This window comes from Astyanax mexicanus, chromosome 16, assembly GCF_023375975.1.
Source record: "Astyanax mexicanus isolate ESR-SI-001 chromosome 16, AstMex3_surface, whole genome shotgun sequence".
NCBI classification, from domain to species: Eukaryota; Metazoa; Chordata; class Actinopteri; order Characiformes; family Acestrorhamphidae; genus Astyanax; species Astyanax mexicanus.
In genome coordinates, this window is record NC_064423.1 from 9,041,810 (window position 1) to 9,068,550 (window position 26,741).

Genomic DNA, 26,741 nt, shown 5'->3' on the forward strand with positions numbered 1-26,741 from the left:
GTAATTCAGTGTGAACTGGCCTGGAGTGAGGCCTGTCTAGCCTCATAACCCTGGAGAGATTTTCCCTAGAGAGTCCTGCACACAGTCCTTCCTCACTCTGAGCACGAATCACACCTGTTCATTCTGCACGTTTAATACAGAGGAGCATGATTTCTGTGTCCGATTGGAATAACCAAATTTAAGGAGCAGAAATCTAATGAGCGTGATTGATGGTTATTAGCTGATGCAGACTGAACATTATTTTAAGTCTCTCACACCTGAAGACAGTCTGTCGCTGTTCTACAAAGACTAAATTCTTGCAGGTTCATTATTTGTAAAACTGCAGCTACATTCCTTTAGAGCTTATTTCCCATCATGCTCCTGGTGGAAACTGTTAAACAGTGAAGCACAAACAGTAGCAGGTTTTGTCCACAGCTGGTCCTGTGTGCAGAATTCTGTTCTTAAAAACGTCCCAGAATGTCGACACGACCCCGGGGTTAAACTAACGGGACAGCTGCTTCCTGTTTAGGGCTGGAGAGAGGGCTCCTATTGGTCGTTTATTTTTATTTATGTTATTATTATTTAATGCCCACCTCACAATTTGCATTAGCCAAAACTAAACTGTCTTTTCTGGCAAAATAAAATACATTGCTGTAATTAAATTCCATTTAACCCACAAGATTTAATTCTGACATGGAAAATTAGTCTGCAGTGGTGAAATCACTTGGTTTAGTGCATGAGTGTAAGGTCTTTAAGTGTGTATTTACACAACGTGATTGGTAGCAGACTGGTAGCAGTTTGTTTAGTGTTTGTTTGCAACATTAGCTTAGCATCTCCTGTTGTAAACTAAAAAGGCACAGATGTGAGGTTTAAGCTTTAGGCTTGGCTTAGGCTAAGTTTGGAAAAGTGTCAGAATATTAATTACCCTAAACCTAATCTTATCTTCATAGCTTCACACACTTGGTTTCTATGGTCTGGATCTGTTTGTTTTGTTTTACCCAGGCTGTATGGTGCAAGAAAGTAATTATAGCGTGACGAATCTGTGTTTCAGATATATCTGCGAAGTGTGAAGCTGTTTAAATGCTGTAAATTTGCCGCTGTGCTTTCAAACAGTGTTTTCAATGGTACAAACAGCGCAGTTTTATGCGTAGTAAACAGAACCACGCGGTTGTACTGAACACTGCACAGACCATGCGTGTAGTTTAGCTCAAACTAAAGGGGCGCTGTATTTTTCACACTATAAGGAGCACCTAAAATCCTTTAATTTTACCAAGTATCGTCAGTATGCCTTGCAAATCCGGTGCACCTTATGTATAAATTTGATCAGTCAGGTTGTAAGGAGCAGTAAGGCGTTACTCAAGAGTTTCAGTTTAGTTCTCCAGCACCGAGGGTGAAGCAGTATTAGCATTAGCTGCTAACCACGCTTAGCTCTAGCTCTCTTGCCATTCAGAGGTGAGTATTATCGACCTGTAGCGTGCTGCTAACCCTGGCTAGCACTTCTGGAGCAGCATTAGTATAAGCTGCTAACCGTGCTATCCACTAGCTCTTTTGCCGTTTTCTGTTCCTCAGTGTAGTGTTGTCTGGCGACATTTACTAGTGCTAACAGCAGTAGCTCTTAGTTGCCAATACTAATGCCGCTGCACCAGGCCTGGAAATCTGGAAATCTATGCTAAAAGTAAATACACTTTACTGTGAAATCTGTGTAGATTAATATCCGGCGCTTGTTTGACTTTAAATGATATGTATATTTTTTAAATTGCAGTTTTGTTTGCTGAATTAAAAAGAAAAACTTGGCGACACCCCTGTTCCTTACTGTTGTCGCATAATGCACCTTATAATCCGGTGTGTCTTATAGTGTAAAAAAAACGCATATTTGATAGATATGTCGGATCGAGAACCGCTCCAGAGTCCGTTTTAACCAGACCAATTAGTGATGCTGTGAAAATGTCCTTAAACTTCTTAACAGTGAGAAACCAGTAACAAACAGATTTTTTTAAAACTCTACTGCAGTGGGTGTTGAAATGACAGCAGATTTCTAAATGAAAGATGTTGTAATTTGCAGGAGATGAAGTGTGTGAAGCCTCGTTCTGTGGGATCCTCCCGCTGTGTAAACACACATTTAGTTTACATCCAGAAAGGAAGTGTCTCCTGTTTGGATTCAGAGTTACAGGATTCATTTGAAAAGTGGGCGAGAAGAATCCACTTTCTGCAAACATCTGTACCAACCGTTCAGACTGCAGCACTGCACTGTCTGTGTATTGTAATATAGACTGACATGCCAAGAGTCATGGGATCGCAGTGTGTAATTGTATCACCTTAGGGTGCAGCTTGGGATTTCTGAAGTTGCGTTTCTGGTGTTTAACATTCCTTCATCCACAGTGTAACGTTTATATTAGGAATACACCCTAGAATCCAATATTACCACCCACAGTGGACAGGGCAGTGGGGGGTAATGATGGTGACTGGTGGTGAGTGGCTAAAATTGTCCCTATGATCAGACCAGCATCTCGATTTAGAAAATAATGCAAACTAATTTATTTATCATTGTGTCCCATTATTAATTCACCAGTATGTTTTTTTATGTAAAACTGCAATACATTTCACCTTCTATAATAACATAATTAGTATTAGTATTTTATATTGTGACTCCAACATTAGCACCTCTTCTTTAACTTTATATTACTGATTGAACTGCTAAAGCTGAATATAAAACAGTGTTGTTAGTAAATATGAGAAATATGTCAAATATACCAAAAGCTTGAAGAAAAAAACTTTAACATGAGAATAAATCTTTAAACAAAATAATTAGGGGTGTGACGAGATCTCGCGAGATTAAACGTGACGATATTTCTCGTCCAGCTTTAACCTGTCTCGCGGGAAAAAAAAATAGTTTAGTGTGGACTTTTTAAGCGGGATCTGGCAACACAGCAGGATTGCAACTACGTTCTGTTTGTGGTGTATGCGGGAAGGGGTGGAGGAGATACTTTTTGTCATTACTAGCCCACCGCGCTCCGCAAAACCAGTAAGCCGATTGGCTGTTTCTCTTGAGAAAAAAAATATTTGGGACTTTCATTTGGCGCCCCATTTAGTGCAGCTCCCCTATTCGTCACATAGGCTGCATAACCCCTTTATAAGTTGTATGTCTGGCTGCATTTTGGCTCCAGTGGAAACAATAAATGGTAACAGAGTGACCAACAAGACACAAACCATATGTAAATACTGTAAGTAAATCCTACACGTCACTGTTTCATAGGCAGTTGTACTAATCCCTTAGCTCTGTACTGTATTAAAAAACATGTTCTGTCTCTGTTTGCACTTCAAGCATAGTCTTAATATGACTGGTTATGTTTATGAATATAAATTACAAGATATTTAGGAGAAAAAACACAAACCATAGGCTTAATATGACTGCTTATGGTTATACATAGTTAAATTACAAGAGATTTAGGATAAAAAAACACAAACCATAGGCTTATTATGATTGGTTGTGGTTTGCACTTATTGTTTGCACTATATAAGACCTAAAAAAGTTTTATTTTATTTTTTTATTCTTATTCTTATTTCTATTTATTATGAAATCAATCATTGAGAGAAACCAGTCTGTTAAGTTTGCGTTATATGATTTTGTCAAATAAAACTCTAGTTTTCAGGCCATTTTTAATTTTTGAGGTTTTCTTTAAAATGTTATTTTTAAATCTTGTCTCGTTCTCATGAACCCAATATCGTGTCTTGTCTCGTCTCGTGATATTAGTGTCTTGTCACACCCCTAAAAATAATGTAAACACAGATTATGTTTTTTGGTAAGACTGGACTACATAATCCAAAAAAATTCCACAGATTAGATTTTCTACTGGAAAAGTTGGGAGAACCTTCACAACCCAAAGAACAAAATCCGAGATGGCCGCTCCACACATCAGCAGTAGTAATGCAGTTTTACTATAGAGTTTATTACCACTTCTATCTATTAGTGTCTCATCAAATCAGTCCTACAGATAGTACTGTACTACTTCAATCTGTGGCATGATTACGATTATGATGTTTGGATAAGCAAAATATTGTATAATGTGCTGATATTAACTGTTACAGCTTACTATGCTATCCGGAGACAATGGCAACAATTATATTTATTTGGGCCATTAAAAGTGGGCCATGTTTTGGTTGGATTTACAGTAAAACACTGGTAAGTGATTAAACCAGTTGTAGTTATGTGTGTTTTTTTGTGTTTTTTTTATGCCTCCAGTTACCCAGTGGTTCTCTGTTCCTCCTGTGCACTCGGGGTCCAGCTGAGGAAGTTTAGTCATGAAAATCAGTGTGTGCACACTGGCTGCTGCCAGGCAGCTGTTTTGCAACAGCAGAAATATATATATATGTGTGTGTGTGTATATGAGTGAGGGTGTGTCTAGTTTGGATGGAAAGTTGACCACGCCTTTTTTTTTTTAAAGAGTAGTGTGTTTTGTTCTGCATACCTGCAGCATCATTACTGTGATCTGATTTGCTGAGGCAGAAATGAGCTCACACTGACTCCAATAAATAGCTGAAGACCGGACACACAAGATCACTCACACACACACACACACACACACAGGCCTGAAGGCAGTGTGAACGGTCTGACTGACAGTCTGAGATCATTATTAGCTCATGAGGTACAAATGCATGGATTACAGTGATAGACAGCTGGGCTGGTTTTGTATGTGTTTATGTATAAAGATAAATGGTCTAAAATTGATTTTTTTGTTTTATCTCTCTTAAAAATTCTGTGTAGTCCAGGCTTAATCCCTGTCTGGGAAACTGCCCCTTGTTGTTGTTGTTAGAACCAGCTCTGTTGACTTCCTCTACAAAATGCAAATGTTATTTTATCTCTCGTGTAACAGCAGTCCTCTAGATTCTTTTCAGATAATGTTACTCCCTCTGTAGTTGAACTAAAATACAGCTCAAAATATCAAATTAAATAAGTTAACGCAACTCTTTATTAACTTCAATATCACCCACACGTAGCCTGTTCACATGATTACAGTAATGCTGATGTAATGCTCCCATGCCCTTTACAAAATGCCGTACAGTCTCAGCACATAAGCACAAACTAACATTAGCTGGAAAGGGAATTAGCATTGTTTGGCATTTGGCTCATTTTCTCACACAGATAACTCAAAGTTACCAGAGTAAAGTATTAAGACTACTGTATTAATAATAATAAGATTTAAGTTAAGATTTAAGATGTTAAGAATTAGTCAGCAAAAGTGAGTAAAGGGGATGGATGGGCCAAGAATGTCTCCAGACCTAAACCCAGTTGAGCACCTATGGGGCATCCTCAAGCAAAAGGAGAAAGAGGACAAGGTAACATCTACCAGCTCTGTGATATCATCGTGGAGGAGTGGAAGAATAGGAACCTGTAAAGCTGTAGTGAACTCCATGCCCACGAGAATTAAGACCGTGCTAGATAATACTGGTGGCCACACAAAATATTAACATTAATGTCTGTATGTTGAGTTATTTTCAGAGGACAGTTTCATTTCTAGATCGTGTTCCAAATTATTATGCAAGTAATATTTTTCTTAGATTTTTCTAAATGGTCAATGCAAATGACAGTCAATATAATTTCCAAGTCACAACCCTTTTATTGAACAAATCTCCCTATGATTTTTTTTTTTAAGAAAAAAATGCAAGCTTCTGGAGGATCTACAGCTTGAGGTTTGTTAGAGTCCAGAGGCACCAGCAGCTCCAAAAACCTGTTTGCTGCTTTGTAATGGCATTTTAGCAGCTGCTCTCTTAATCTGATGAATTTGTTTAGAAGAAACTTTCCTCATTTTGACTTTATCTGCACAAATCTCAAGTCTGTGCTCTGAACCAGCCACAAATCTCTGCACAGTTTGATGATCACGCTTTAGTTTTTGGGGAAATATCTAATGTTTTACTACTTTGTCCAAGTCACAGCACTATTTCATGCTTTTCAGCAGCAGAGAGATCATTTTTTATTTCCCATATTGCTTGAAACCTGTAGCCTGGTTAATAAGGTGCATCATTTTTTCTTAAACTTTATTTCAAAATTTTCTCCAATTTTCTCCTCAATTTACATGGCCATTAGCCCAACCCACTCATTAGAACTCCCACTATCACTAGTGATGTTCCAATTCCAGAAGGGTAAAGGCTAACACATGCTTCCTCCGAAATATGTGAAGTTAGCCACCTCTTCTTTTCAAGCTGCTGCTGATGCAGCATTACCCAGTAGATTCACAGCGCACTTGGAGGAAAGCGCAACGACCCAGTTTCGATGCATTCGCTCACAGACGCCTTGTGCTGATCAGCATCACCCTAGGAGCGATACGGGGAGAGAGCCCAAAGTTGGATTTATATTTAACAGGTTATGACGGTCATTTACATTGACCATTTAGGAAAATCTTAGAAAAATATCACTTACATAATAATTTTTAACACGTTGTTTAGTGTTTCCCCATGAAAAGATATAATACAATATTTGCAGAAATAGGAAGGATGTGCTTTTTAATATACTAATGCATGCTTGATTAATGCGTCAGTATACTCCCAGGCTCCTACTCGGCTCAGAGAAAAATATTTATCCCTTTGCGTTACTTTGTGTATCTGACAGTTGTGTGATGAGGGGACCAATTAAAATGCTCCAAAATGGGTTTTTCACTGACGTCCAATAAAAGTAAGACAATAAGCAAGTGGAGCTGTAGATCTGCTCTTTCACTCCATTTTCTTTTTGACCGACTGGAACTGGACTGGTTAGTTTTGGGTTGTACTGGTTTCTCAGACTAAACCAGAGTGATAAGATAAGATAAAATAAGATAAGATAATCCTTTATTAATCCCACAATAGGGAAATTTACAATGTTACAGCAGTACAGAGGAAAGGACAGAGAAACAGGTCACGAAAAAAATATAAACAAATAATGATAAATCTATATATACAAAAAGAAGTGGTGGGCACAGGTTTGCTAAAGGTGAGGTTGGGTGAGAAGAAAACCACATCTACCCTGTAATTGGTCAGGATTAGGACCTTGTATTTTGCTTTAAAAAGGGGAACAATATGCTGAAATATCAGTCATTAAATAAAAGGGACTTCCATTATACATGTAACCTAATTATGAAAGAAAAACCTTCAGAACCCACAGTATCATTAAATAAAGAACAAAGCAATTTGATATACACATTCTGCTTCTTCTCTTTTGAATATTAAGTACTGGTTGAGGCTGTTGGTATCAGAAGGGGACTGATCAGTCTGTTCCTGTAGTAAATGTGGTTCAGGAGAATCAGCTGGTGCAGAAAGTTACCTTGGTGCAGAAAGTTAGAGTGTGTCTCCACAGGTTAAGTAGAGGAAGCTGTTTTGTTGGCATGCAGGTGACCCTCAGCATATTAACCAGGTGGTCTTAATGTTTTTTGCTCTTGACCAACCGTTCTATTAAATAAATTAAATAACATAAACACACATCAAATCAGCTGATGCTCCACTGACCAAGCCTGTCACGATACTTCTCATACAATCAATGGACTCAATCTCAAACTTTTTTTTGCTGATATCGTCCATTGTTTTAAGTATAAATGAATGTTTTCAAGTGTGCAGTGACCAATTTATCAATAACTGCATATCCGTGCATAAGAGTGGACTGCAGTAGGTGAAGAGACAAATTATAATCACATATTGTTATTTATTAATAGAATTATAATATTATTAATTAATAATAAAGTTTATTGCCCTTTTAAAGTGTGTTTGTATTATTACACTATTGTATATAATGATAATAATACCAGTGGTATTAAATGGCCTTAAAATAACAACATCCTGGACAGTACAGTGGGTACGGAAAGTATTTAGACCCCTTTACATTTTTCATTCTTTGTTTAATTGCAGCCATTTGCTAAAATAAAAAAAAATCATTTTATTTCTCATGAATTACACTCAGCACCGTATCTTGACAGAAAAAAACAGACAGAAAGAAAGACTAAAATATTTAAAAAGAAAGACTGAAATATCAGATGATGATAAGTATAAGTATTCAGACACTTTGCTCAGTATTGAATAAAAGCACTCTTTTGAGATAGTACAGCCTTGAGTCTTCTTGGGAATGATGCAAGAAGTTTTTTCACACCTGGATTTGGGGATCCTCTGACTTTCTTCTTTGCAGATCCTCTCCAGTTCCGTCAGATTTGATGGTGAACGTTGGTGGAAAGCCATCTTCAGGTCTCTTCAGAGATGCTCAATTGGGTTTAGATCAGGGCTCAGGCTGGGCCAATCAAGAATGGTCACAGAGTTGTTCTGAAGCCACTCCTTTGTTATATTATGTGCTGTGGGTCATTGTCTTGTTGTAAGGTGAACCTTAGGCTCAGTCTGAGGTCCAAAGCACTCTGGAAGAGGTTTTCTTCCAGGATATCTCTGTCCGCATTCATCTTTCCTTCAATTGCAACCAGTCGTCCTGTCCCTGCAGCTGAAAAACACCCCTACAGCATAATGCCGCCACCACCATGTTTCACTGTTGGGATTGTATTGGGCAGGTGATGAGCAGTGCCTTGTTTTCTCTTCTTTGTCTCATCAGATCAGAGAATCTAATTACTCATAGACTGGGAGTCCTTCATGTGTTTTTGGTAAACATTCTGCCATAAAGCTCCGACTGGTGGAGAGCTGCTGCAGTGATAGATGACTTTGTGGAACTTTCTCTTCTTAGGAACCTTGAGTGCTGCAGAAATTCTTTTGTAACCTTGTCCAGATCTGTTTTTTGCCACAATTCTGTCTCTGAGCTCCTTGGGCAGTTCCTTCCACCTCATGATTCTCATTTGCTCTGCTATGCATTATGAGCTGTGAGGTCTTCTTTATGGACAGGTGTCTGCCTTGGAAAGGAAAAGCCAGCAACACAGTTCCAATACATCAGCTCACAGACACCTTGTATTGATCGACATCACCTGAGGAGTGATGAGGGGAAAGAGCGCCATCTACCCACCCAGAGGCAAGGCCAGTTGTGCTCTCTTTTAGGACTCCGGCAGCTGGTGGCATGGCATGAATAGGATTTGAACTAGCAATCTCCTGACCATAGTGCTAACACTTTAGACCACTGGACCACTCTGGACCAATCACAGTCATGATAATACACTGTTATATGGACTCCTGAAACTCCTGATATGCGTTATATGTGGAATCACGGTTTAGGTGCTGTTGTGGATGCTGGGCAGGCTGATGTGCGGACAGCGCCGTGACCCGTGTGATTCCCAGTCTAGGCTTATTAGTGGTGAAGTGGCACAGCGTGAGCTCCGTCACAGATTTCCACATCACACACAATCACATCACCGCCTCCATCAGCCCCGCGTCCAGCCCGAGCTGTGAAGCCCACGTCCTGATCCTGACTGATATCAGACGTGGCATCAGGCTCGATGTGCTAATGTGGAGACGCGGCGTGAGCCGGAATTGTTTTGGCAGAAATCTTCGTCCATCCCCAAGCCTAAATCACACCTGACTTCTGAGAGAAGGGAGGCAGCTTTTAATTGGATGTGCAGAATGTCCTCAGAAGAGGCAGCAGGACTGAAGTTCAGCAGTTTGGTTTTGTTTAGTTTAGTTTGAAAAGTTTAGCTGCTCTGCATCATCACCCTGCTGAGAAACAGCCTGCTGTCTCCGGATAACAAGTTGAGCTCTTGATTGGGACGTAGGAAAATGTATAGTTATTGTATCGTATCACAATATTGATTAATGACATAAATACTGTATAAAAACACTGGCATCAGAAGTTATTCCTAATTTTTTCCCCATTTTCTTCCCCAATTTACAAGGCCAATTACCCAACCCACTCATTAGGACTCCCCCTATCACTAGTGATGCCACAACACCAGGAGGGTGAACACTAACACATGCCTCCTCGATACATGTGAGGTCAGCCGCCACCTCTTTTCGAACTGCTGAGAAGCATCACAGTGCGCTCGGAGGAAAGCGCAGCAACTCGGTTCTGATACGTCAGCTCACAGACGCCTTGTGCTGACTGGCATCACCCTGTGGAGTTAAGTTGGGAGAAAGTGCTATCCACCCACCCAGAGAGAGCAAGGCCAATTGTGCTCTCTCAGGGCCCCGGTAGGCGATGGAAAGCTGCATGAACAGGATTCATAATCGGCAACCTCCTGATCCTAGTGGCAACGCTTAGCCCAGTGGAACACTCAGAACCCTAGTTTTGTTTTTTTTAAACCTGCCCTCTAGATAGAAGTGTTGTACTCTTGTTAATTCTCACTGTTTTATAAAAAAAAAACCCACTTTTTAAATTTTTCGTTAATATGGTAGTTTTTTTTTTATTCGAAAAATTGGATTAAAAAGCTCAACAAGAAAAAAACAGACAGCTATGAGAAAATATTCCTGCATTTTTGCCCCAACACACATTCTAAACAAAGTTGGAACGGTAATGCATTTACCACTTTATAATGTCAATATTCAAAGTGTGTGACACAAAGGGTGTGTAACAGTGCAGGATCACAGTCATTCTCCACACATTCTGTACTGAGGACAGATAAAGCACTATCCGGACGGGGTTAGTTTCTCAGGGGAACGTGTGGGAAAAATATTTCGCACTACTCAGTGATAAAACTCTTGCATCCAGACTACAACTGAAAAATCAGGAGGACCAGTAAGTTTTTTTTTTTTTTTGCTTTCTCACATGACATCGTGTTCAGTAGCTCCTTTATTTCCACTCGCTGTTGTGTTTACGTGGATCTCTGTGGAAACGCACGCCCAAAGTGTAATTATGGTGCGTGGCAGTGGACTAGCTATTTTATTAAAATAGAAGAGAAAATTACCCCAGGATCCTCTGAGAAACTAATCCCCTCCAGATAGGGCTTAAGTCTACAGTCTAGTACTTCACAGTCAGGCTTTTGTCATGAATATAGTAACTCTGTATTGTAGGGAAGTAGGTGGAGCTTTTGCACATGGTGAACATAAGGCTTGTGTTGTGTACAGTAAAGTTGTAAGTGGTATTAGTGAATATAGTAACTCTGTATTGTAGTAGAGAAGTGGGCGGAGCTTCTGGACATGGTGAACGTTAGACTTGGTGTTAGAGCTGGATTGGAGGCAGGTAAGAGTGAGCAGTGCTGCTTTCCACATGCCTTCGCACAGCGCAGCCGGATACATGTGCGCTAAACCTGCTGAACCTAACGCCAGCCTTCCTGCACCAGCTGTTAACTGCAGCGGTTCCTCAGCTCATACCAGAGCTCAGTGTTTAGCACTCAGATCTGAACTGCTTTAATGAGTAGTAGCTGAAGTACTGAATCAGGTCTGATATATCAGCCCTGAGAACCTCCTCTTTAGCTTTATTTGTGTGTGTGTGTTTATACAGCTCTGAAAAAAATGAGAGACCACTTAAAAGTGATGAGTTTCTTTGATTTTATCAAATTGAAAACCTGTTTCCTAAAAACCTACTTAAATGTTTGCACCAGGAGTGGCATAAAGTTATCCAAAAGCAGCGTGTAAGACTGGTGGAGGAGAACATGCCAAGATGCATGAAACCTGTGATTGAAAACCAGGGATATTTCACAAAATATTGATTTCTGAACTCTTAGAAACTTTATGAATATAAACTTGTTTTCTTTGCATTATTTGAGGTCTGAAAGCTCTGCACCGTTTTTTGTCATTTCAGCCATTTCTCATTTCCTGCAAATAAATGCTCTAAATGACAATATTTTTATTTGGAATTTGGGAGAAATGTTGTCTGTAGCTTCTAGAATAAAACAACAATGTTCATTTTACTCAAACATAATCAGAGAAACTGATTCAGAAACTGAAGAGGTCTCTTAATTTCCTTCCAAAGCTGCATGTTATGTATGTGTGTATATATATGTGTGCATACGTGTGTGTGTGTGTGTGTGTGTGTGTGTGTTTGTGTGTGTGTGTGCATATATATATATAAAACTTAATAACTTGCTTGTGCCACCCTTGGCGGCAACAACTGCAATCAAGCTTAACTGATATTTGGCAAAAAGTCTTTCACATCTCTGGGGAAGAATTTTGGTTCCCTCTTCTTTACAGAATTGTTTTAATTCAGACACATTAAAGGATTATCCAGAATCAACAGCCTGTTTAAGATCATCCACCAGCATCTCAATCAGACTAGGCCACTTTAAAACCTTGTTTGTTTGTTTTTTTGTTGTTGTTTTTTTTAAAGCCATTCAGAGGTAGGCTTTTTGTGCGTGCTTTGGATCATTGTCCTGCTGCAGAACCCAAGTACTCCTGAGCTTGAGGTCCAGAACAAATGGCCAAACATTCTCCTTCAGGATTGTCTGGTAAACAGCAGAATTCCTGGTTCCATCCATTACAGCAAGCTGTCCAGACCCTGAAGCATCGAACAGTCTGGTCTGAAATGAAAGTTTGTTTGATAATCTAAAAAATGTAAGTACTGTTAAGGGGCAAATACTTTTATGCCACTGTATGTGTGCATGTGGTGTGTGTGTAGTTGTGTGGCTGTGTTAAGCAGTGTTAGTGTTCCCTGTGCTGTGTCCTCATTCTTCTCTCTGTTCCTGTTGTCGTGTCCTATTTATTTGTGAGCATGGTGTGTGTTGCTGTTCCTCCTCATCCCTTCTTCTCTCTGTCCTGCGCTGCTGTTTCTCACTCCTCCTTCTTTCACACCATCTCAGCCCATCACCCTTTTATTTATTATTTTTTCCTCTTTTCTTTTCTGAAGGCGCTGTGAGAGCTTTCCCCTCCTGTCTCTTTGTTTCACGCTTTGTTGTTTGATGATTATGTAAATGAAGTGATGTAAACGCTACTCCCATTTCTTAAATCAGAGTAATGTTTTATAAATCTGATTAATAAATCAGATAAAGAGATTTATATTTTATAATAATCAGATTTCTCAGTGTGTGTGTATACTATAGCGTTGCTGTCCATTGAAAAACACTTATCTTTTTATATTTTTGTCGATTTTTAGTTTACTACATCATTTTAACAAACGAACTGTCTCTTATACTGTGCCAAAATTTCTTGATGAACGGACCAATAGACACTCTTTAAAATGACCTGAAATAAACTATTTTTACACTGACTTCCATTGAAAGTTTACAAGGTTTTATATCTCTCCTGTAAAGTTGCTGTTTTGGATGTAAATGTTTTTTATTGGACAGCGACAATTTACTCTTAACCGGAGTACTCTGGGATGTCTCAGTGCGTGTATATACTGTTAACTCTTAACCTGAGTATTCTGGGATTTCTCCGTCTGTATATACTCTTAACTGGAGTGTTCAGGGATGTCTCAGTATGTGTATACTCTTAATCAGAGTTTTCTGGGATTTCACAGTGTGCGTATACTCTTAACTGGAGTCTTCTGGTGTGTGTGTGTGTGTGTGTGTGCTGTTATCCAAAAATTCTGTGATGTCTGTGTGTTTCTATACTCTTAACTGGAGTATTCTTGGATGTCTCTGTGTGTGTATACTCTTAAATGGAGTGTTCTGGGGTGTGTATATGCTGTTATCCATAGTAATTGGGATGTCTGTGTGTTTCTATACTCTTAACAGGAGTATTCTGGGATGTCTCAGTGTGTGTATACTCTTAACCGGATGATTCTAGGATGTCTGTGCGTGTATACTCTTAAGTGGAGTATTCTGGGATGTTTCAGTGCATGTATATTCCTATATATATATATATGTTTATGTATATGTCTCAATGTGTGCATACTCTTAACCGGAGTATTCTGGGATGACACGTGTATACTCTTAACTGGAGTATTCTGGGATGTCTGTGTGTATGCTGTTATCCGGAGTATTTTGGGATATCTCAGTGTACGTGTATATTCTCTTAACGAGAGTATTCTGGGATGTTTCAGTGCATGTATATTCTGTATGTGCATGTATATGTATATGTTTATGTATATGTCTCAATGTGTGTATACTCTTAAGCGGAGTATTCTGGGATGTCTCGATGCACGTGTATGCTGTTATCCGGAGTATTCTGGGACATCTCAGTGCATATGTATACTCTATACTCTTAATTCTAGGATGTTTCTGAGCATGCATACTCTTAACTGGAGTATTCTGGGATGTCTGTGTGTATGCTGTTATCCGGAGTATTCTGGGACGTCTCAGTGCATATGTATACTCTATACTCTTAATTCTAGGATGTTTCTGAGCATGCATACTCTTAACTGTAGTATTCTGAGATGTCTCAGTGTGTGAATACTCTTAACTGGATTATTCTGGGATGTCTCAGTATGTGTATACTCTTAAATTGAGTATTCTGGGATGTCTTGTTGCGTGTGTAAATGCCTTCGTGGATTTTTTTTCATTTACAGTGACACCTGTCAAGGGCTAGATGTACTGTATTAAGCAGCGAGTGAACAGTAAGTTCTTAAAGTTGACGTATAAATGTGTCTATTTCAGGGACTGAATCTTGACAGAAAACAAAGTGTGATGTTCTAGATTGAGTCATCTTCAGAACATCAAGCACGTGTTGTGGGGTGTTACCGGTATGCAGTAGTCAGTACCAACCAACCGTGTCCAAGAAAGGACCACCAGTGACTGCGGACATGGCGGCTCCACCCACCTCACAACATAGAAGATCTGCTCCTAACACTAGTTTACCAAAACTGGTTTGTCAATTGTTTGCTAGTGTTTAATGAGAAATATTTAATTTCCCAGATTGTCATTGTTAGCATTGTTCCTGGTTAGCATTAGCGATTGTCAGATGATAAGCAACATCCAAAATAATGTCTGACTTGACTTGATACCACTGTTATATGTGGTGCGGCCATGTTGGTCTGTGGGCTCTGGGTTGACGAGGCTCTCGCTGGTCTGACCTGTTCAACACTAAAACTCAGTGTGTGGTTCTGTACTGTGAAGAGTTAACAGGGCTGCACTGTTCTGCTGTGACCATTGTGTTTATCAGGTATGTGAAGTTAGCTAGCGTTAGCATGCTAACAAAACCCCAGTGAAGGACGTTCAGGAGGCCAGTTTTTGTTCAGTGGGCGTGGGCCGTGCCAGGCGCGGGCCCTTCACAGGGCATTGCAGACTGTAATGCCAATGTGCCGGCCTCACCTTCAGCAGTCTTTGCTCTTTCCTTTTCTTTATGTCCTCCGTTAGCGCTGTATGTTTAACAGAGTGATTTATTCCTCCTCTCTTTCGCTCTCGTCTGTTCTGTGAGCTGCTGATGCATCTATATTAGCACACTTTCTTCTGACCTCCATCTCTTCATCCTCCTCTCTTCCTCCTTTTGATTGGCCCGTAGCTCTACTGGTGTGGAGCTTACGTCACATGCACACACGCGCACACGCACACACACACACGCACACACACAGCACCCCCCCACTACATCCATCCCTCCGTTTTATCTTCCACATCCAGATTCAGTCTTTGGCATCAAACTGCTTTCCCTCCTTTTTATAGCCTGAACACCGTGTGCCACTCACACCCACTCTCCCTCTGCCTCTCTCTCTCTCTCTGCCACTCTCTCTCTGCCTCTCTCTCTTTGCCTCTGCCTCTCTCTCTCTCTGCCTCTATCTCACTCAGCCTCTCTATTTCACTCTCTTTCTCTGTATTTCTCTCTTTCTCTTGCTCTCTCTCTCTCGCGCTCTCTCTCTCTCTCCTAATATTCTGTTTCTCTCTCTGCCTCTCTCTCTCCTCTAATATTCTGTTTCTCTCTCTCTTATCTTGCTCCATTCGCTTCAGTCACTGTCTTTCACTCCCACTGCCTCCCACTCAGTCTTTTTCACCTCTTCAGCTTCGCCTGCTTGTGTGTGTGCATGTTTCTGCATGCGAATGTTTGTGAGTGTATTTGTGTGTGTGTGAGTGTGTATAAGCATTTATTTTGTGTGAGTGCAGCTCTATGCAGACTGGTGTTGTGCTGTTTGAGGTGGTGATGGTGTGAGAAGGTCAGAAGGTGATTGTGTAGAGTGACGTGATGAAATGAGAAGGTGAGGCAGTGAGGTGAAGATGGAATTAGAAGGAGATGGTGTGAGGTGGTGAGAGAGTGAGGTGATTGAATGAGGCGGTGAGGTGGTGAGAAGGCGGGGTGAGGACGAAATGAGAAGATGATGGAGTGAGGTAATGATAGAATGAACAGTTGATGGAGTGAGGTGATAATGGAATGAGAATTGATGGAGTGAGGTGGTGAGAAGGAGGAGTGAGGTAGTGATGGAATGGGATGGTGATGGTGTGTGGTGGTGATGGAATGGGACAGTGATGGTGTGAGGTGGTGATGGAATGAGAAGGTGATGGATTGAAGTGATGATAGAATGAGAAGGTGATGGTATGAGGTGGTGAGGAGAATGAGTGACGTGATGAAATAAGATATTGGAGTGAGGTGGCAATGAAATGAGAAGATGATGGAGTGAGGTGATGGAATGAAAAGATGTTGGAGTGAGGTGGCGATGACTTGAAAAGGTGAGGGACTGAAGTGATGATGGAATAAGATGGTGATGGTGTGAGGTGATGATGGAATGAGAAGATGATGGTTTGAACTGATGATGGCATGAGAATGCGATGGTGTGAGGTGATGAGAAGGACGAGTGGCGTGATAAAATGAGAAGATGATGAAGTGGGTGATGATGTGAGGTGGTGAGAAGGCAGGGTGAGGAAGAAATGAGAAGATGATGGAGTGAGGTAATGATAGAATGAGCAGTTGATGGAGTGAGGTGATAATGGAATGAGAATTAATGAAATGAGGTGGTGAGAAGCAGGAGTGAGGTGGTGATGGAATGAGAAGGTGATTGAGTGAGGTGATGGAATGAGAAAGTGATTGCGTGAGGTGGTGAAAATGTTATGGAGTGAGGTGAAGATGGACTGAGAAGGTAATGGAGTGAGGTGATGGAATGAGAAGGTGATGGTGTGAGGTGATGGAATGAGAAGGTGATGGTGTGTGGGAATGATGAAATAAGAAGGTGATGGTATGAGGTGGTGAGAAGGACGAGTGATGTGATGAAATGAGAAGATGATGGAGTGAGGTGATGATGGAATGAGAATGTGATGGTTTAAGGTGGTGAGAAGGTGATTGAATGAGGAAAATGCTCCAGAATTATATGGAATTAAATATTTTTTACTTTGATCTCATGGAAAGAAAGCTTTCCATGTCACGTTTTGAGAGGATATAACCTTCGAAGGTCGCATTCCTCAACCTAATTTAAAGAGTCCTGCAAAATAGGACAGCCTTCAGTGACGTAACACTGCATCTCTGCCCCTCTCTCTCTCTCTCTCTCTCTCTCTTTCTCTTTCTCCCTTTCTCCCTCTCTCTCTCTCTCTCTCTCTCTCTTTTACACTTGTGCTTGTTTCTCATTCCTGCTGTACAGAATGCTTTGCCCTTGGGGGCAGATATTGGCCGTGGGCCATGGTGGGACTGATGGATGTGGACTGATTGACTGATTGGATGTCGGGTGATGGATGTGCCCTTAGGAGCGACACCCCCTTCGTCGTTTCTTCTCTTTTGGTGATCAATACGGACGATCCCCCGCTTGCTGCTGATTGGCTGGAGGCTGGCATCGGTCGTGTGAGTGTGGGTGGGCTTCAGGTCTAATTCAGGCAGCCTGCGGTTTGGTAAGGAGGTCAAGAATCGTAACATAAACGCGCTGTGTAGCATCAGCTTCAGTTTCCAGTCTGTGCTATAGTTCAGTTTGGTTTACAGAGAGCTACTGGTGTTACTGTTAGTCTACACTCCTACATAGTAGGGGGTTCTTCAAGGGTCTATAGGCAATTATTCTGAGCATTATTCTTTACATTATTGTAATTATATATATATATATATATATATATATATATATATATATATATATATATATATATATATATATATTCTACAGAAAAAGCTCTTACTAGTCTTACTTCTTTTGGTGCTATACACAACCATGTATTTTTAAGGTTGTAGAAGTTGTCATTGTAAATGGTGTAAAGTTTCCTATACATTCTTTTATAAAAAAGTTTTTCCTTGGGTGTGAAGTTCTTAAAGATCCCTCTTTTTAAGGGATCAACTTGCGTCAACTTGTATACTGTTTGAATATTACATCACACTCTTTTATTTAGGGGAAATGATTGTACATTGACATGCCAAAAGTCATAGGACAGGATGTAGTATCGTGTCCCATGATTTTTGGCATGTCCCATAAAAGCTAAAGAACACTGCACTGACCTGTGAGATATGTGTGCGGGGTTTCCTGTACTGAATGTAGATGTGTTTTTAACCAGAGTAGTTAGTCTCTGTTCACACAGACAATTCTAGCCAGACGCCACCGGTCACCTTCATTACCCCTCCCACTGCACTGTCCACTGTGGGTGGTAATATTAGATTCAATAATGTATTCCCGGTACACGTTACACTGTGGATGGAGGAATGTAAAATACCCGAAACAACCTCACTCCAACTCCCATAATTCACCTGCCCCCACTATTAGCCCTCACTACAACTCCTAAAATTCACCTGCACCCACTATCAGACCTCGCTACAACTCCCATAATTCACCTGCACCCGCTATCAGCCCTCACTCCAGCTCCCATAATTCACCTGCACCCGCTATCAGCCCTCACTCCAGCTCCCATAATTCACCTGCACCCACTATCAGCCCTCACTACAACTCCCTTTAATTCACCTGCACCCACTATCAGCCCTCACTACAACTCCCATAATTCACTCGCACCCGCTATCAGCCCTCACTACAACTCCCATAATTCACTCACTTCACCTCTGCCTCAATCTACCACATTCTACCCTCACCCTGCCTCACACTATCCTCACTGTACCCCTGCTCTACCCCACTCTGCCCTAAATTGACCTCCCTTTTTGCCTTACTCTACCCTCACTCTACCAAACACTACATCACTCAACACCGCTCTACCTCACTCTACCTCAGTCTGCCTTACTACCTTTCTCCATCTTCAGCCTTGTTATGTAATGTAAACACAGTCTACAGTGTGAAGAGCTCCCTCTGTTGCTGCATGCGGGTAATACAGTTTGTGTTTGATGTTCATGATGTTACAGCAGATTTTTTGAGGTGTTTAATGTAAGTACGCGCATCACTATAACAATTAAAATGTGCTTGTGTACTGGGTCTGGGTGCTGAGGCAGAACTGCTCTGTTCTGTTTCTGCTTCTCTTCAGTAAGAGCTCGACACACTGGGCCCTCAGCCTTAGACCCTCTCCGCCGCTTCCTGACCGCCGGCTCTGCTCTGTGTCTCCCTGTGTTTCTCCAGCAGACACTCGTAAACGTCCTCCTGAACAATAGCAGACCATCACAGGCCTGTGTGTGTAGTGTGTGTGTGTGATTGTGAGTGTGTGTGTATGTGCGAGAGAGTGTGTGTGTATTGATTGGCTGGTTGGCCGATTACAGGCTCTTTTCCAGCGGCGCATTAGTGCGTCTTTGACTGGGAGCCGTTACCATGACAACCTGCAGTAGCCTCTCTTTTATCCACAGCCACACAAGACTAATGAACACACACACAAACACACTACACACACACACACAAACTACACACTCACACAAACTCACTACACACACACACACACACACACACAAACTACACACTCATACAAACACACTATACACACATACTCAAACACTATACACACACACACACTGTACACACACACTACACAAACACACTATACGCACACTGTACACACACACACCATACACACGCCACACACTATACACACACACTAAACCACTTTGTCTTATCCTCTCTCTTGTCATTCTTATCATTCTATCACTCTTGTTTTGTCTTTTACTGTTTCTCACATCTCACTCACTCACTTGCATTCTCTTTTTCCCTGTAACGTCCTCTTCTTTTCTCTCTCCCACTCTACCTGTTGTCCAGTCTTTATTTTTATCTTATCACTCTCATTCTATCCATTCTCTCTCTCTTTTTTCTCTGTCTTTTTCTCTCTCTGTAGACTAAGGAACAGTATGTCTCGTTTTCTGAACCATCTGCTGTCCATGTGCTCACCGTTATTTGTTGGTTTTCTTGAACCAAACACTGTCCCTCTTTCTCCAGATCTGTCCATCCTTCACTCCCAGATAACGCAGCCATGTGAGGTTTGTGTGGGTAGCCAAGGTTGTTCCACAGGGCCTGGTTGAGCTATACACATGGGGTCTAGATGGGTCCCAGTAACAACACATATACAAACTTAGAACTCCCCCAGAGCCTGTGTCCACCAGGAACCTGCCTAGCCCAGATTTCACCCATGTCAACTCCACATGAACATGCTGTCTGGGCCTGATTCTCTCAGTGTGTGATCGGTACGAGGCTGTCTGCTATGTTAATGTTGTTTTTTTCCGGTGCTTTCCATGAATGTCTAAGTTTAATTGATAAATTTAGTATAAAGATTTAGATTTTTGGTGTAGTGTGCTGACTGATGGTCCAGCTGTGTGTTCTCACCACCTGACTCTCTGTGTTTAGCTTAGCCACCCAGTATACAAACACATTATCTCATTGAGTGTCAGTTAGATTAACTTTACTGATAAATATTTGTGCTGCATCACATCTGTGAGACACCAGAGCTTAACCTGATGCTGACACTTTATTCATCTCTGTACATATTAGTGTGGAACATTTAAAGCTAGCGATTTAATTGCATTTTTAGCGTTATTATTGAGACACAGCCCCCTCTTCAGAGGAGCTACTGAGCTAATGCTAAGTCTAGAACAGACTCCACCAGTTCTGGATGCTAATGAGGATATCTGAAGGAAGTTTTCTGTATAAAGTCTACTATTTGTGGATTTTTGAGGCCAGAACTAGGTGTGGAGGATGTTTCTGAACTTATCTAACATCATTTAAGTAGTTAGCACCACATTTGTCATAAGTTAGCTAGTCTAACTACTTTAGCAAGTTAGTTTTTTCAGTTGCCCGTAAATGCTGCCTGGTATCGCTAGACTGAGGAACCCTGAGTGTTCCGGTAAACCAGGGAGCTTCATTCCAAATAGCATGTTTTAACACGGTAGACACCCAGACTATAGTCCAATATACTTGCCTCTAAAGGTCAAAAGAGCTAGCGCTGCGGTTAGCAGCTAATGCTAATGCACTCAGCCTTAGTGCTGGAGACACTTTAGCAAAAGAGCAAAAAGAGGCAAAAAAGCAAAAGAGCTTTACTGCTCTATAATTCCTTACTGGTAGAATGCATACATAAGGCACACGGCACTGACACATTTGGGAAAAATTAATGTTAAAGTGCGCCTTATAGTCTGAAAAATATGGTTTTTTTTTTTTACTTACTTGCTAAAATTAGCTAGAGAGAAGTTAGCATCTGTAACTATTTGTTACTGTGCTACTCGCTGCATTATTACTAAGCTACACTAACAAATATCAGCAAAAGTAGTTATTGCTAATAATTAACACTTCCTAGGCTAACTAATGTCAGAGTAGTTACTGTGGCTTTATCTCTAAATTAGGCTGCTGCATTATTGTGAAGTCAGCTAACTCAAACTAAAGTAGCTGCTTTATTGGTAAGTAGGCTACTTGCTGCTAGGCTAACTAATATCTAATAACATAATTTTCGCTCCATATTTAACATATCTTTAAATTAGGCTACTAAACTGGCAATGATTGCTAAATAGGCTACTCTAACTGCATTATTGCTAGGCTAAAGAATAGCCTGACTGACTCAGCAAGGAGCTTAACACAAACAGAAAATGTTTTGGTTCTCATTTTAGCTATTTTAGCTATATCTCAGTTTAGCTAATTAAGTTGTGTTGTGAGGCAGATGTGGTCTTCAGTTTAAAAAGATTGGATTAAGTTGTCAGTGTAGAGTGGAAATGGAAAATTCTCCCTAGAGTGTCTTGTTATTTTCATATGACAGCGTTAAAGGTCTGAATAAAAAGATTGTGTGTACAGTTCTCAGTGCGAGTGCAGGCCTGCGATTTATCAGGAACCCCCCTCATCCGCTCATCAGGCCTGTCTGAGATTGGTGAGTGTGAACACAATGGAAATGTCTTTGTCGTGTTGGAGTGTATTGACAGTGCCTGTGTTAAACTTGTGCAATATCATGTTGCGGAGGTTCTAACATCAGAAGAGGAAGAAACTGTGTTATGTGGCTTTACTTTTCCACTGAGATACGCCACTAATGCCCACAGCATATCGATAACCTTCTATGATGAACCAGGTAGAAGTGTTTCTTCATAGCTCTTTCCAGAAGAAGGGTTTTTTTCAGACTCCAAAAAAGAGTTGCACTGCTTGTGAACAGTTGCATAAGTCCTTGGAGTGGGATGAAAATAAGTGGTCAATTCTGGCGGCTGTTTGTGTAATATAGTGGGCTGCAGCTCTCTTTGTTGTGTTAAAGGAGAAGTCCAGTGTTATAGAAGTATGGACATGTTTAGTCATTCTAGAATTGTGCAATATGACATGATATGATCTCGATATAGCACATTTTCCATAAATTAAGTGATTTTGTTTTAAACTAACCACACAAAAGACCTATTTTTTATCACATATTGAATTACACTCAATAAGTAAATGTATGTTTTCATATTCTAATCTATTTTAAGTAGTAACATAATCAAATGTGTCTTTCTACCTACCCAACAACCTTCCTTCTTTCTCATTTGAACCGAAATTGAAAGGTGCACCTAACCTAACAGTCTGAGTTAAACAGACCTAGAACATGTCTCCACTATGTCTCAGCATTTCATTTTATAAATATTTTAAGACATAATGGCCGGCTCTCTTGGTTGTGTTAAAAGAGAAGTCCAGTGGATTTTTTTTTTTATTATTATTCCCTGTATAATGAAGATTTTAGTTAGGTTTGGTGTGAAATTGATTATTCTAGAATGGTTCACAGTGTTGGTAAATAGAAGCAGACATCTAAACCTCTAAAACTTTACAACAGGCTAATAAACTTGTTTATAGGGCTGTGTGTTGGCAAGAACCTTGTGATACGATACATATTACGATACAGGGGCTAAGATTCAATGTACCTCAATATATTGCAATATTGTAAGCGAGACAATGTACTGCATTTGTTTAAAAACAGACTGTCCTATTTATAAAATCTGATTAAAAAAAAAAAAGTTTTTGTTTTTTTTATCCAATTAAAACAGTGGGATCTAACCATAGAGTACCACACTGATATCTAGTGGACAGGGTTTAAACACTGTCTGACTCTAACTGTAATCTGTGTGTGTGTGTGCGTTTCAGGGCAGTGATGCCGGGCATGGTGATGTTTCGGCGGCGCTGGTCAGTTGGCAGTGATGACCTGGTGCTGCCTGCTCTCTTCCTCTTTATACTGCACTGCATATGGTCAGTAACTGTAACAGGAGTCTGGGGTCTGACTGATTATTCTCTTAGGAAATCAGGTCTGAGGCTTGTGTCTGTGTGTCTGTCCGCAGGCTGGTGGTCCTGTCCGTGGTTCTGTTCGGCCTGCCGTACGGTTCGGACGAGTCGTGCTCCGTCACGCTGGTGGACCACGGCCGTGGCTACCTGGGGATCCTGGTGAGCTGCCTGATCTGTGAGAGCGCCATCATGTGGCTGAGCATGAGGGGCAGCATCCTCTACACTCAGCCTAGAGAGGCCGTGCAGTACGTCCTCTACATTCGACTGGGTGAGATAGAAGCTTCATGCTACAAGGCTAATGGAGCTAATTAAAATGTATTCTCTACAATTAGCACAGTGCCAACTGTTGTTTAAAGTAACTGTATTGAGATCTGTAATCTGCAAAAAATTCAAAACTCAATTCCATAATCTACCAAATATACCAAAAATATACAGTTTTGGGAAGAAATAAGAGTCCACTTAAAAATTATGAGTTTCTTTGGTTTTGCCAAATTAAAAACCTCTGGAATATAATCAAGAGGAAGATGGATGATCATCAAAACCAAGCCATCAAAACCAAGCTGACCTGCTTGAATTTTTGCACCGGGAGTAAAGGCATAAAGTTGTCCAAAAGCAGTGTGTAAGACTGGTGGAGGAGAACATGCATGAAAGATGCATGAAAACTTTGATAAAAACCAGGGTTATTCCACCAAATATTGATTTCTGAACTCTTAAAACTTTGTGAATATGAACTTGATTTCTTTGCATTATTTGAGGTCGGAAAGCTCTGCATCTTTTTTGTTATTTCAGCCATTTTTCATTTTCTGCAAAAAATACTCTAAATGACAATATTTTTATTTGGAATTTGGGAGAAATGTTTTTATAGTAGTTTATAGAATAAAACAACAGTGTTCATTTTACTTAAACATATATCTATAAATATTTTTTCCAGAACTGCATATCACAATGTAGCACATTATTCATAAACTAGGTGATTTGTTTTAAACTAACCACACAAAAGACCGATTTCTTATTGCTTATTGAATTACACTCAATAAGTAAAAATATGTTTTCATATTCTGTTCTATGTTAAGTAATACCATTTATTAAATGTCTACCTACCTACCTTCCTTCACTTTTGAACTAAAATGGTACATCTAACTTTTCTAAAATGGTGCACCGAACATGCCTCCGCTATGAAGCTTTTTATTTTATAAATGTTTTGAGACATATTAAGACGTCATTGGCCAGCATGGTTAGGTTGTATACAGGCACTTGCTACAAAAAGCGATATGTGATGGTGATTCATTATGTGAAATGTTATTCTTAATAATGAACTAATCTTCTACAGCCATCCTACTGGTGGAGTTGGTGTACGCTGTGGTCGGCATCGCCTGGCTGGTGCAGTACTACCAACCCTGCTCTGATGACACTGCCAAGAACCTCGCTCTGGGTAAGAGAATGAATGAGGGGTGGAGAGAGATTAGAGCATTCTGTGGTGTTTATGCAAAAGAGAGAGAGAGAGAATGAAGGAGGAATAAATGGGGGAAAAAGGTGGAATTAATGAGAAATTACTGAAAACAGTGTATTTTTTTTTTTTCACTTTCATTTTTAATCAAATCAGAACCAACCAACCAAGTCCTGCAGAGACCGAACTGGTGTATTTATCTTTATTAATCTGGCTAATAATTGTGGAGGTATTTTTCTTGAGTCATTTTAATCAGTCTGTGTGTAATCTTTACAGTCTGATTTAATGATTATGTATCAATTTTAATCTAGTTTAAATAATCAGCTTTGGGGTGTGATTTTAATCCATTTTAATAAAAGTCAATTTATACTTCTGCATCAAACAGCAGCTGTGATTGTTCCGCAGAGCTTCCCACTCATTCCCGTCTTCATGGTATAAACTGCAGAGCTATGCAGTGCCAAAAACATGCTTTCTGCTGTGTAGGGTCCTTGCACAGGCTACACTGCTGAAGTATGAACCAACCTTAACTAGGTATTTTATAACAGCTTTCACTGCTGTGGATATTATTTACCTGAATATATTAGACCTGTGGATGTAGAATTACTTTTTTAACATTGATTTAAAGGTTGTCTGACCAGAGGAGGATGGGCACCCCTATATATTAGCCTTGATATTACATTTAATAGTAAATGTAATACTACTACTGTGGTACTACTTGTGATAGTAGAAGGTACATGTTAGTCTTGGTTCCTCCCAAGGTTTCTTCCTCCTCCAACTCTAAGGGTTTTTTTCCTACGTTGCTCACTGTAGGTTCTGTATTTTATGTTCATTATTTTCTCTGATTCTTTGTCCTGCAATCACATTTCTGTAAAACTGCTTTGTGACAACATCAGTCACTGTATAAACTGGTGTGTGTGTGTGTGTGTGTGTTACAGGAATCGTGGTGTGTAACTGGTTGGTTATCTTCAGTGTGTGTTTCACCATGATGTGCACATTTGACCCCACGGGCCGAACATTTGTCAAGCTAAAAGCCACGCGCCGACGACAACGTAACCTGACAACGTACACGCTTAGGTAAACCACTACCACCTTACAGCTTATACACTGAAATACACAATTACAATCAATATACACACATGTACACACTATATGCACTGTAAGGGTGGGCGATATGGCAGAATTGTATCATTGGGTATTTTCATTATACGATATTAACGTTTTTCTGAGTATTTTCAGAAGTTGTGATCTGACACAGTGCAGTAGAGGAGCATCAGTGCTGTGACAAATATAAATAAATTAATATAAGAAGGAAGTTTTAGAAGAAGTGCTGACCTTACCCATCATGCACTCAGAGAAGAGTATCATGACGTAAAGTATCATGATAATTCCTACATATGGTCATATTGCCTGCCTGTAACACTCTCAGCTGAAATAAACACTCGGATGGTCAGAGTTCAGCACAGTTTGGTGATTTTCCTGCTCAGCCACGCCCACTAAACCTGAGTTAAATGTGTGTTTGAGCAGAGAAATCCCAAACCTGTGCTGGACTCTGGCTCTCCAGGACCGAAGTTACACTCCTCTGACTCTGTCGCTCAGGTAAACCCCGCGGCTCGCTCCTCCGCCCGCCGCCCTGATAATCACCTGAGCTCACGGCTCGCTGTATCGCACTGTACTGCTCTCATATCATTAGTACCAGCTGTATTGATCACATTCTCATCACTCATCCCCTCTCTCTGATTTCCGTCTGTCTTTCTTTTGCCTTTTCTGTCTTTCTTTCTTTTTCCTTTTACTTATTTCTTTCTGTTTCCGTTCCTTTCTTTCCGTCTTACTTTCCGTCCATCTTTCTTTCTCCCTTTCTTACTTTCTTTCTTTATCCAATATTGGATTTTTTTCCTTTTTTACTCTGTTCCTTACTTTTCTTTTTGTTTTATTTATTTGTTTTTGCCTTTTTATCTTTTTTTCTTCTTTTAAAAAATGTACTTGATTTTTTTATTTATTAAAAAATATTTATATTATTTTATAATTTATTTATTATTTCTTTTCTTTTTTTTCTTTTTTGTTTGTGTTGTCTTCTGTCTTTTTGTCTCTCTTACTTCTTTTATGTGT

At 40.2% G+C, this 26,741-nt stretch overlaps 1 protein-coding gene across 2 annotated transcripts in view; it reads left to right on the top strand.

Moving 5' to 3' along the window:
• The window catches only part of dagla (diacylglycerol lipase, alpha), a 58,855-nt gene that overhangs the window by 5,362 nt on the left and 26,752 nt on the right, over positions 1-26,741 (top strand). Inside the window, exons 2-6 of one of the 2 annotated variants that reach the window (XM_022669484.2) lie at positions 23,054-23,155; positions 23,245-23,456; positions 24,519-24,620; positions 25,571-25,709; positions 26,160-26,231. In XM_022669484.2, the coding sequence (XP_022525205.2) occupies positions 23,061-23,155; positions 23,245-23,456; positions 24,519-24,620; positions 25,571-25,709; positions 26,160-26,231 (620 nt within the window). In that variant the 5' untranslated portion in view covers positions 23,054-23,060. The remainder of the gene's footprint in view (positions 1-23,053; positions 23,156-23,244; positions 23,457-24,518; positions 24,621-25,570; positions 25,710-26,159; positions 26,232-26,741) is intronic. The other variant, XM_022669485.2, reaches the window with a different exon arrangement.